Here is a 12,764-nt window from a genome sequence, read left to right as displayed (position 1 = left end):
AGGCTGGGGAGGGGTCTGGAGCACAGCCCTGTGAGGAGAGGCTCAGGGAGCTGGGGTTGCTTAGCCTGGAGGAGAGGAGGCTCAGGGGTGACCTTATTGCTCTCTACAGCTCCCTGAAGGGAGGTTGTAGCCAGGTGGGGGTTGGTCTTTTCTCCCAGGCAACCAGCGCCAGAACAAGAGGACACAGTCTCAAGCTGCACCAAGGGAAGTTTAGGCTGGATGTTAGGAAGAACTTCTTCCCATAAAGAGAGATTGGCCATTGGAATGTGCTGCCCAGGGAGGTGGTTTAGTCCCCATCCCTGGAGGTGTTCAAGAGGGGATTGGATGTGGCACTTGGTGCCATGGTCTAGTCATGAGGTCTGTGGTGACAGGTTGGACTCGATGATCCTCGAGGTCTCTTCCAACCTTGGTGACACTGTGATACTGTGAACAAAACCGAGCCTGGACCTGCTTAGTGAGAATCTAGAATCACAGAATCATAGAATCATTTTGGTTGGAAAAGACCTTTAGGATCATTGACTCCAACCATTGTCTGCCATTTTCCAAGCTACAAGAATCACCTTCACTCTCAAGTACTTCCAGTGATCCTTTGGATATCATCTGGCAGAAAAAGGCTTAAGTGTATGAACAGCTCTATTTGGGTTTTAAGACAGAAGGAATTTCTTTCACCACTTCACAGGATTTCTGAACAAAATATAGGATTGAATGTTCATTCTCAGCTATAAAAGCTTCCACTGTTTATAGAAAGGAAGATTTATTATGAAGGAATAAATATTCCCCTGCAGAGTGCAGAGGGGGTTGAACTAGATGACCTTTGGAGGTCCCTTCCAAGCCAGACCACTTTGTGAAAATCCTGTTCTCAAGAGATGCCAGATGTGCTGCCCAGGGAGGTGGTGGAGTCCCCATCCCTGGAGGTGTTCAAGAGGGGATTGGATCTGGCACTTGGTGCCATGGTCTAGTCATGGGGTCTATGGTGACAGGTTGGACTTGATGATCTTTGAGGTCTCTTCCAACCTTGGTGATACTGTGATACTGTAACCACCAATAAGGCAGGCAATGGTGCAGTGACCAAGGGGTAAAGATCCAGCTCTCCCCACACCATGAGGGTACTGCCATCAGAATTTCATAACCCTGATTTTTTTTACTTACCTTCACCTTCTTCCTCCTCTTCAGCCTCTTCTTCATCTTCATCTTCTTCCTCTTCTTCCTCGTCCTCATCAGCAATACTGTCCACTGTATGCCCGTCATCATCATCGTCATCATCCTCATCCTCCTCAACATCCACATCATCATCATCATCTCCTTCCTCTGGCTGATCCTCCTCCACTTCTCCATCATCAGAGTACTGGCTTTCCTGATGAATGGATGTTCGGTCAGGAGAGATGGGCTCAAAGTAATCCTCCCTGTGGTCCACATCATCTTCTTTTTCCCCAACCACTGAAAGACAAAGGTGAAGAGGTAAGAACATTGCTCTGAAATCCAGTGCTCAACATGCTTCACAATTCAACATTCTGCATAGTGGAGATACAGAAAAGGCATCCTGAAGAATCTGTCTTTCCAATCCCTTGAGTAGAGTAGAACAGAGTAGAGTAGAACAGAGCAGAACTAACCAGGTTGGAAGAGACCTTTGAGATCATTGAGTCCAACCTATCACCCAACACCATCTAATCAACTAAACCATAGCACCGAGCACCCCATCCAGTCTCTTCCTAAACACTTCCACTGATGGTGACTCCACCACCTCCCTGGGCAGCCCATTCCAATGGCCAATTCTCCTTCTGTGAAGAACTTCCTCACCTCCAGCCTAAACCTCCCCTGGCACAGCTTGAGACTGTGTCTTCTTGTTCTAGTGCTGGGTGCCTGGGAGAAGAGACCAACCCCCACCTGGCTACAACCTCCCTTCAGGGAGTTGCAGACAGCAAGAAGGTCTCCTCTGAGCCTCCTCTTCTCCAGGCTAAGCAACCCCAGCTCCCTCAGCCTCTCCTCACAAGGCTGTGCTCAAGGCCTCTCCCCAGCCTTGTTGCCCTTCTCTGGACACATTCAAGTGTCTCAATGTCCTTCTTAAATTGAGGAGCCCAGAACTGGACACAGGACTCAAGGTGTGGCCTAACCAGTGCTGAGCACAGGGCACAATAACTTCCCTGCTCCTGCTGGCCACACTGTTCCTGATGCAGGCCATGATGCCACTGGCCTTCTTGGCCACCTGGGCACACTGCTGGCTCATGTTCAGCCTACTATCTACCACTACCCCCAGGTCCCTCTCTACCTGGCTGCTCTCAGCCACTCTGACCCCAGCCTGTAGCTCTGCATGGGGTTGCTGTGGCCAATGTGCAGAACCTGGCACTTGGATGTGTTCAATCTCCTGCCCTTGGACTCTGCCCATCTGTCCAGCCTGTTGAGGTCCCTCTGCAGAGCTCTCCTACCCTCTAACAGATCAACTCCTGCCCCCAGCTGGGTGTCATCTGCAAACTTACTGATGATGGCCTCAATGCCCTCATCCAGATCATCAAGATCCTAGATCCATTCCTCGAATGCATCTGCCCAGCAGAAGGGACAGCAGACAGGAAACCACAGACTGGGCAGGACCACAGAGTTCTGCAGTGATGTGAAGCAGATAAAACAGTCTGTTCTCATTCTACCTGACACTGGGATGGGTTCATCCTCATCATCATCAGGAGGAGGAGGGCCTGGAGGTGTCCTTGGTCCCCTAGGCTGTGGTCTTGGAGGACTGCCATTGAACTGGTCTTCTTTCTCTCCATCAGCTGCATTTATGGTGAAAATAAAAACTTGCATTTAATGGACTCAGAGGAACAGAAGGAAATGGTAGGTTTGCAGTGCTAATCTTGGTCAGGGAATCTGCAGTATGTGAGGCAGCTTCCTGAAGTAACTTGTGATGTAAACAAGAACTAGATCAATAAGCAAGCTTATCACCACTACTGATTTCTTCCTTGTTTTAAAGATAATACTGGGTTAAAATGAACATGGAAGTGGCATTCTTGGCTTTGACACCAGCAGTATTGTTCCTCTACAAATAACAGCCAACTCACTTCTTTTGGAAGAAGTTTCTATTATCATCAACTGGGGTTTATAGTTTACAACTCATTTTCTCACTGCACAGAGAACTCAAATTTTGCAAGCCAAGAGCTGCACCTTGACCAAGACATCTCTAAGTCTGAAATCTAAAACATAAGCTGAAGCAGGAACTTGCTCACTGATTCCATTCATGGCCATCCCACCACCACTGCAAAACAAACACTCTCATGTGCTTTGCATAGAAGGGGCAAAAGGAAAGTTCAAAGAATCATAGAATGGGTGAGATCATCTGCTCCAACCTCCCTGTCACAGGCAGGGACACCTCTCAACTAGACTCAGCTGCTCAAGGCCTCATCCAGCCTGGCTTTAAACACCTCCAGGGAGGAGACATCCACAATCAGTCTGGGCAGCCTATTCCAGAGTCTCAGCACCCTCAGACTGAAGAACTTCTTCCTAAGCTCCAGCCTAACCCTAGTCTCCTTCAGCTTCAAGCCATTCCCCCTTGTCCTGTCTCTAGACACCCTTAGGCAAAGGCTCTCTGCAGCCTTCCTGTAGGATCCCTTCAGCTATTGGAAGGCAGCTCTAAAGTCCCCCCACAGTCTTCTCTTCTCCAGGCTGAACACCCCCAGCTCCCTCAGCCTACCCTCACAGCAGAGGAGCTCCAGCCCATTGGATCACCATCGTGGCCCTCCTCTGGACTCGCTCCACCAGCTCTGCTCATCTCATGCTGGGGACACCAGAACTGGATGCAGCACTTGGGGTCTCAGAAGAGTAGAGGAAATTGAGGACGACTGTGAAATTCGGTCGTGATTTCCTAACAGCTTTGTGATTTGGTTGTGATAACCTCACCAGTTGGAGATTTCTGCCATCTAACTTTTAATGAATTCACAAATCAGACTGCATTTTGGCAATCCTGAATCACCTCATTAGCAACAGATGAAGCAGCTTCTACAAAAGCACTTGACAAGTACCTACTTGACATAATTCAATGCATCTAAAAGGAAATGCCCAACTAGAGGACAAAGGCATAAAGCCAGGGGAACAAAGGCACTGAAACCTAAAATGTGAAAGAACTGAGGGTTGTTTTTTTTCTGGATATCATGTGGATCTAAACCAAAACATTCAGAACAATCCCTGTCTCCTCACCAGACTCACCATGCTTTGGGTTTCTCTTCAAACCAGGCTGTTGCTGGGGGGGTGGGGGCGGAGGCGGGGGCGGAGGCGGCGACTCTCTCTCGTGACTTATTACTCTGTCCACCGAGCCATAGATTGCCAAAGTCAGGCAGTTGTACCACCCTCTCAGAACCAATCCATCTGTGTTGACCTGGTGATTTTGAAGAAGAAAGGAAAAATAAATCAATCATTTAATAAAAAAAACATAAGAAAAGGACAAGTTCAGAGAAGTGCTTTCAGCAGCAGGGGAAGCGGCGGGCTCTACAGCCAAGCCAGGAAGGAGAGCAGAGCCTCCAAGCCTCTCTTCGCTCCACATTTGCAACACTGAGACAACTTTAAACCTGTCAATCGTTACAACACCTCCCAGAAGGGCTTAGGGTGGAAGGGACCTCACAGATCATCTACTCCAATCACCCTAACATGGGCAGGGCCACCTCTCAACTAGACTCAATGGCCCAAGGCGTCGCCCTGCCTGGCCTTGAAACACCCCCAGGGAGGAGGCAGCCACAGCCTCCCTGGGAAGCCTGTTCCAGAGTCTCACCAGCCTCAGACTGAAGAGCTTCTTCCTAAGATCCACTCTAAATCTACTCTCCCTCAGCTTAAAACCATTCCCCCTTGTCCTGCTGCTTATGAAAAGTCCCTCTCCAGCCTTCCTGTAGAATCCCTTCAGTTATTAGAAGGCAACTCTAAGGTCCCCCTGAGACTCTCAAGTCTCTTTCTTCAGGGCTACTCTGAACCCACTCTGTACCCAGCCTGGATTTGTGCCTGAGGCTGGCCCAAGCCACCTGCAGGACCTTGCACTTTGACTTGCTGAATCTCATGCATTTGGCACTGGCCCACTTCTCAAGCCTGTCAAAATCTTTCTGGATGCCATCCCTTCCCTCAAGTGGGTCCATAGTATCATAGTATGAGTCAGGGTTGGAAGGGACCACAAGGATCATCTAGTTCCAACCCCCCTGCCATGGGCAGGGACACCCCACACTAGATCAGCCTGGCCACAGCCTCATCCAGCCTGGCCTTAAACACCTCCAGGGATGAGGCCCCAACCACCTCCCTGGACAACCCATCCCAGGGCTTCACCACTCTCATGGGGAAGAACTTCCTCCTCACCTCCAGCCTCAATCTCCCCACCTCCAGCTTCATTCCATTCCCCCCAGTCCTATCACTCCCTGAGATCCTGAGCAGTCCCTCCCCAGCCTTCTTGGAGCCCCCTTCAGATCCTGGAAGGCCACAATGAGGTCACCTCAGAGCCTTACATACATAGAATACATAGAATAAACCAGGTTGGAAGAGACCTTCAAGATCATCGCGTCCAACCCATCAACCAATCCAACTCCGCCCAAGCAACTAACCCATGGCACCAAGCACCCCGTCAAGTCTTCTCCTAAAAACCTCCAGTGATGGCGACTCCACCACCTCCCCAGGCAGCCCATTCCAATGGGCAATCACTCTTTCTGTATAGAACTTTTTTCTAACATCCAGCCTGTATCTCCCCTGGCGCAGCCTGAGACTGTGTCCTCTTGTTCTGGTACTGCTTGCCTGGGAGAAGAGACCAACATCCGTCTGTCTACAACCTCCCTTCAGGTAGTTGTAGAGAGTAATAAGGTCACCTTCTCTTCTCCAGACTGAACAGCCCCAACTCCTTCAGTCTGTCCTCACAGGAGAGGTGCTCCAGCCCTCTGCTCATTCTCCTGGCCCTGCTCTGGACACCTTCCAGCACCTCCAGATCCCTCTTGGAATAGGGGCTCCAGAACTGGAGGCAGTATTCCAGGTGGGGTCTCAGCAGAGCTGAGCAGAGGGGGAGAATCCCCTCCCTTGCCCTGCTGGCCACACTTCTCCTGATGCAGCCCAGGCTCTGAATGGCTTTCTGGGCTGCAAGTGCACACTGAGAGCTCCTGTTGAGCTTCTCCTCCTCCAGCACCCCCAAGTCTCTCTCCTCAGGACTGCTTTCCAGCCAGTCCCTGCCCAGCCTGGATTTGTGCCTGGCATTGCCTCCACCCAGCTGCAGGACCCTGCCCTTGGTCTTGTTGAACCTCCTGAGGTTGGCTTGTGCCCACCTCTCCAGCCTGTCCAGCTCCCTCTGGATGGATCCCTTCCCTCCAGCCTGTCTGCTGCACCACACAGCTTGGTGCCATCAGCAAACCTGCTGAGGCTGCACTCAATGCCACTGTCCATGGCACCCACAAAGATGTTGAACAAGCCTGGTGCCAGGACTGATCCCTGAGGGACTCTGCTTGTCCCTGGCCTCCCCTGGGACATGGACCCATGGACAGCCACTCTTTGGCCATCAAGCCAGTTCTGTATCCATCTAGTGGTCACCCATCAACCCCACGTGTCACCAGCCTGGAGAGCAGGCTGTGGTGCAGGACAGTGTCGAAGGCTTTGCTCAGGCCCAAGGAAAGGACATCAGCTGCTCACCCCTCCGTTGCTCACCCATCAAACCAAGCATTCAGTCCCTTGCAATATCTTGCCTACCACATTACTGTAGGCCACATAAACAGGGACCTGAATGAAATAAACCCAAACAGAACCAAAAATCTGGAGCTTAGCTGTGGCCTGCAATTTGTGCTCCTAAGTTTCAGATAGTTCTGCTGGCAATCTCCAAAGGAATTGTCAAGCAATCCCAACTCCTGCAGATCATGCCATTACAGATGCAGGCTCTAAAGCAATGAGTATGTTAACTAGAAGCAGGTTTTAGGAGCTCCTGCACAATGAATGCTTTACAGAGTGCTAATGCACCACATGCAACCACACTGAAACCTAAATGACAGACAGGGGGGGAAAGAGAAAGTGGCTTAAAAAAAATCTCACAGCATTACCTTTGCATTTGGTCTGAAAATAATGGAAGTGTTTTCATCATATTCAAGGCTGTTAAGTAAAATACACAAAGTTATTCACCCATTGCTAGAAAGCATGTTCACAGAAATCACAGGATGGCTTAGGTTGGAAGGGACCTCAGAGATCATCTAGTTCCAACTCCCACACCGGGGCAGGGACACCTCTCAACTAGACTCAGCTGCTCAAGGCCTCATCCAGTCTGGTCTTGAACACCCCCAGGGAGGAGGCATCCACAGCCTCCCTGGGCAGACTATCCCAGAGTCTCACCACCCTCATAGTTAAAAGCTTCTTCCTCAGCTTGTCTAACCCTGCTCTGCCTCAGCTTCAAACCTTCCCCCCTTGTCCTGTCTCTAGACACCCTTAGGGAAAAGTCCCTCTGCAGCCTTCCAGTAGGATCCCTTCAGGTGTTGGAAGGCAGCTGTAAGAGCTCCCAGAGTCTTCTCTTCTCCAGGCTGAACAAGCCCAGCTCCCTCAGCCTATCTTCAGCTGGAGCAGAGGTGCTCCAGCCCTTGGATCATCTTTGTGGCCTTCCCCTAGACTTGCTCCAACAGCTCTGCATCCCTCTTCCACTGGGGCCACCAGAACTGGACACTGTGGTACCAAGCTCATAAGCCAATAATAAACCACTGCAAACATAGAAGTTGTTAAAACCCAGAGTGTACCAAAATACTTTCATTAAAATACACAGATATTTTTCCTTCTTCTCCTTTTCAGCATGACCTTCTGTGCTCCTCCACAGCTGGGAGGAAGAGGGCAAGAACACAAACTAGCAAACACCAGCCTCAACCTGAATCTCACAGGTTTTCTGCACTCAGGAGGGAAAGGTAGACAATGAAATCAGACACTAAATCTTGACAGCACTTACCTGCCCAGCCTGTCAAAAACAGGGGCACTGGGTTTGCTGACATTGTTGAAAAACAAGTCCAGTTGAAATGTGTGTGGAGATGTCTCTCTGCAAACAGAGCAAAAGTAAGGATGAAGCCTGACAACCTCCTCAGCAGAGTAAGTAGGACTAACAAGGGGCAGAATCTTTTAAATGATACTGTTGAAGTAGTTCCCCAAATACTTCCCAGGCCAGCAGACATATAAATGCCTTTAACCCTTACACATAGGAGGTTCCACTGTGATATACTAGTTCAGGAATAAAGGAACAGGAAGGCACTCCTCACTCAGACACCTGGGATCTTTCATAGAGTCACTAAGGCTAGAACAAACCTTTAAGAGCCAGTCCAACCCTAAATCAGCTGCCATGACCACTAAACTAAACACCTCCAGCTCCCTCGCTGCTCCTCATATGACACACTCCAAACCCCTCTGCAGCCTCATTGCTCTTCCCTGGACACCCTCCATCACCTCAACGTCTTTTCTACCCTGTGGTGCCCACAGCTGAGTTCAGCACTCAAGCTGGGGCCTGCCCAGGGCTGAGTACAGGGGCACCATCATTGCCCTACTCTTGCTGGACACTGGTTTTGATCCAGTCCAGGATGCCCCTGGCTTTCTGGGCACACTGTTCAGCCGGCCACCCACTAGCACCCCCAGATCCTTTTCCAGCAAGCAGTTTCCAGCCACTCTTCCCCCAGCCTGTAGCATTGCTTGGGGTAGTTGTGACCAAAGTGCAAGACCCAGCACATGGCCTTGTCAAACTTACCCATAGGCCCTATTGTCAGGCAAGCTTGTGTGAGCTCTGACTCCTGGAGGGATGACCCGGACCTCATTGATGTAAACCACGCAGGGAAATCGAACCACATCGATGTTGGTGCTCTGCTACAAAACAGACAACAAAGCCAGCCTCAGGAGGGGAAAATGCAAGCAACACCATCCACTCATATTCTGGACTAGGAAAAGTAAGCCCACAATCCTAGTAACTACAAAATTCACCTAGGTGCAATGTTTATCATAGAATTGTCAGGGTTGGAAGGGACCTCAAGGCTCAGCCAGTTCCAACCCCCCTGCCATGGGCAGGGACACCTCACACTGCAGCAGGTTGCTCACAGCCACATCCAGCCTGGCTGCACACACCTCCAGGCAGGAGGCTTCCACCACCTCCCTGGGCAACCTGTGCCAGTGGATTTTTTCTCTTCTGACACTTCTCATATATTAACATTCTTTTTCCTAAGAAGCTTTTGTCTACATCATTAATGTACTCAGCACTGCTTAGGGCCACACCTTGAGTCCTGTGTCCAGTTCTGGGCTCCTCAGTTTAAGAAGGACATTGAGACACTTGAAGGTGTCCAGAGAAGGGCAACAAGGCTGGGGAGGGGTCTGGAGCACAGCCCTGTGAGAAGAGGCTGAAGGAGCTGGGGTTGCTTAGGCTGGAGAATAAGAGGCTCAGGGGAGACCTCATTGCTCTCTCCAGCTCCCTGAAGGGAGGTTGTAGCCAGGTGGGGGTTGGTCTCTTCTCCCAGGCAACCAGCACCAGAACAAGAGGACACAGTCTCAAGCTGTGCCAGGGGAGGTTTAGGCTGGAGGTGAGGAGAAAGTTCTTCACAGAGAGAGTAATTGGCCATTGGGGTGTGCTGGAGTCACCATCCCTGGAGGTGTTCAAAAAAGGATTGGATGTGTCACCTGGAGCCATGGTTTAGTTGTCAAGAGGTGCTGGGTATTAGGTAATAGGTTGGACTTGATGATCTCTGAGGTCTTTTCCAACCTGGTTGATTCTAATTCCCTTTATTTGCAAGCATCTTTTAAACACCCATGAGTTTTTCCTCTAACAGAAGGCCTGCTGGTAAGAGGAAAAGCCAGAACTGAAACTATGAGGAAAAATGGAGTATAGAGGTCCCTTTTCTTAAAGCATATCACATTTATAACTGAAGAAAAAGTGTTCTAATGTTAAATGCTAGCAGATGTCATACTCAAATGCAGTATTAGAAACACTAATGACAGCATGTCTGGCTCCATCTCTACAAAAATTCTGCATGGTGTTTACTTCCCCAATTTTGCAACAGCATCTGAAAACTTTTAAGTAACAGCTTCACAGATTGCACTGGGTGGGAAGGGAGCCTCAAAGGGCATCCTGTCCAACCCCCCTGCACTCAGCAAGGACTCCTCCAACTACAGCAGGTTGCCCAGGGCCACATCCAGTCTGAGCTTGAATGTCCCCAGGGATGGGACCTCAACCACATCCCTGGGCAGCCTGTTCCAGTACTTCACCACTTCCACTGTGCAGAACTTCCTCCTGAAGTCCAACCTAAATCTACCCTGCTCCAGTTTCAAACCATTGCCCCTAGTCCTATCACTCCAAACCCTTCTGAACAGTCCCTCCCCAGCCTTCCTGTAGCTCTCCTTCAGATGTTGAAATGTAGCTCTAAGGCCTCCCCAGAGCCTTCTCTTCTCTAAGCTGAACAGCCCAAATTCTCTCAGCCTGTCTTCACAGCAGAGGTGCTCCAGCCCTCTGAGCACCTCTGAGGCCTTCCTCTGGACCAGCTCCAGCAGGTCCATCTCTCTCTTGTGCTGGGGGCCCCAGAGCTGGACACAGCACTGCAGATGAAGTCTCACCAGAGCAGAGTGGCAGAATCACCTCACTGTTTCTGTAACACTAATGTTTAGCACACAGAAATAGCAAGTACAAAGGGATGTTATGCTTCTGCACTCCTAAAGGATGTCTGAGCAAACTGGGAAGTAATTATAAGGTCACAGTGACTTCCCATGTTGCAGTCACCAAATTCATGCTGAAATCTCACTAGATTTAATACATTCAGCCTTGGTATATTTGTACACCACCTCTATCATATATAGACACACACAGATCAGCTCTAGCTCCATCTGCAAGCTTCTGAAAGACTTTCTGCAACAGAAGCTCAGAATCTTGTTTCTCATGGAGCATTTCCAGTCAGCCAACTGGAGCAGCCAGCACTGCACTGGTAAAACCAAACAAACACCAAACAGAAAAAAAAAAGTCAATTATCCAAAAAAACCCCCTAACCAAGCACCACCAAAAAACAAATAGAGGGAAAAAAACTTCAGTGCCTGCCAACAAAGCTAAAAAATGAAAATTTAAGCCCAAATTGATCTGCAGTCACAAGTGAGGTAACTTCCATCACAATCAGAAAGCAAAGGAAACCTAAAAATGATGAGCACAAGGCACAAAGAGGCAGTAAGATTTTTAGACATTTAATAAGCACAGGAATAGTCACAGGTAGCTTTTATGAGCATTTTGAAGCCTGTGCTTTCAGGCACTCATCACAGTCACTCAGGAAGCAATCTAAGCACACATCCCTTAGCACCCAAATACAACATCTACATATGACAAGGCAGAACAAAAGGAATCCCCCTACAACACTGGAGAGCAACTTCATAAAGAAGAATGGAGCCTGAGAGGAGAGCTGGAGGAGCTCTTTGCTTTCTCTTTAAAAGTGGAAGGCTCAGATTTCAGGAGGAAGGGCTGATGCTGAGGAGTCTGCATCCCCAGCAGCCCTTTTCCCTCCCTGAACAGCACAGCGGGCTGGGCAACGAGCCCTGGGCAAACTTGCTGCATCACAAGCAGCCTCAAGGATGCTCAAGATCCAAACAGCCTTCAAGTGGAATATTCCCACGACCTCGCACTGCTAGAGCAAGCCTGAAATACTCATTTCGCTCACGACGCATACAGGCTGCATAAACCTGAGGTTATCTCACACACACACAAGCACCCCTGCTCCTCATTAGCCACAGAAAAGCGCTGGGTATTTCACCAGCGGCCGGGTATGATCCTCTCCGTGACTTCCTTAGGGACGTCTCGAGTCGGTTCTATCCTCTTTGTTCCCCGCTAGCCGCTCCTCCCACAGCCTCCTGCCAGCGGCACCCCGAGCTACCAGGGCAGCGACGGCCGAGGCGCGCCGCGGCCGGTGACGCTTCGGGGACAAGATGGGGAGGAGGCTGATATCTCCCTTTGGCAGGTATCTGTCCAAAAGCTGAATCTTCCTGTCCGGCAACCCCGCTCAGGCGAGGGCCACCGCCGGGGCCTACCCTAGCACCGCTCACCCCAGCGGCGCTTCGTGCCCCGCAGCCGCCGCTGCGCAGGAAGCCCTGACGCGGACACGAAGGCATCGGGAAGAGACAAGAATAAAAGAGCAGTGGTCCCAACACCCCCGCCGCGTTACCTCCGCACTCTGGTGCTTGAAGGTGTCTAAAAACAGCAGCTCGGTTGCGGTGTCCACCGCCATCTTGCCTCGGCCCACGGGGAAGCACTTCCGGGCGGCAGAGCAGCGCTTCCGGGGCGCCGCCGCGGCGGGGCGGGGCCTGGCGCCCTCAGCGCCGGCAGGGGAGCGGCAGGGGCAAGAGAGGCCGGGCAGGGGAGGCCGGGCAGCGGCAAGAGAGGCAGGGCAAGAGAGGCAGGGCAGGGGCAGCGGCAGGGGCAGCGGCGGCAGCGGCAGCAGCGGCAGCGTCAAGGGAGGCAGGGGCAAGGGAGGCAGCGGAGGCAGGGCAGGGGCAGGGGAGGCAGGGCAGGGGCAGGGGAGGCAGGGCAGCGGCAGCGGCAAGGGAGGCAAGGATCAGCGGCAGGGGCGGCAGGGCAGCAACAGGGGCAGCGGCGGCAGGGGCAGCGGCAAGGGAGGCAGCGGAGGCAGGGCAGCGGCAGGGGTAAGGGAGGCAGCGGCAGGGCCAAGGGAGGCAGGGCAGCGCGGGCGGGAGCAGGCTGGCAGCCGGGAGCGGTGGAGGGGCACCTGTGGCGCTGCCAGCTGTATTGGAGCAGAGCAAAGGCTCGGGGCCGGAGAGCGAGGAGGCCGGGCGGGCTTTGCCCTCAG

The 12,764-nt window shown here is 51.4% G+C and overlaps 1 protein-coding gene across 1 annotated transcript in view; it reads right to left on the bottom strand.

Annotated features, from left to right (window-relative positions):
• The window catches only part of VIRMA (vir like m6A methyltransferase associated), a 40,210-nt gene extending 28,005 nt beyond the window's left edge, over positions 1-12,205 (bottom strand). The window contains exons 1-7 of the mRNA XM_054167222.1: positions 12,123-12,205; positions 8,693-8,808; positions 7,910-7,996; positions 7,026-7,074; positions 4,189-4,357; positions 2,640-2,762; positions 1,150-1,437 (exon numbers count right to left, since the gene is read on the bottom strand). Of these exons, the coding sequence (XP_054023197.1) occupies positions 1,150-1,437; positions 2,640-2,762; positions 4,189-4,357; positions 7,026-7,074; positions 7,910-7,996; positions 8,693-8,808; positions 12,123-12,185 (895 nt within the window). The 5' untranslated portion in view covers positions 12,186-12,205. The remainder of the gene's footprint in view (positions 1-1,149; positions 1,438-2,639; positions 2,763-4,188; positions 4,358-7,025; positions 7,075-7,909; positions 7,997-8,692; positions 8,809-12,122) is intronic.
• Between the last annotated feature and the right edge of the window lie 559 nt (positions 12,206-12,764).

Source organism: Dryobates pubescens, chromosome 14, assembly GCF_014839835.1.
Source record: "Dryobates pubescens isolate bDryPub1 chromosome 14, bDryPub1.pri, whole genome shotgun sequence".
NCBI classification, from domain to species: Eukaryota; Metazoa; Chordata; class Aves; order Piciformes; family Picidae; genus Dryobates; species Dryobates pubescens.
This window is presented reverse-complemented; position numbering and strand designations above follow the sequence as displayed.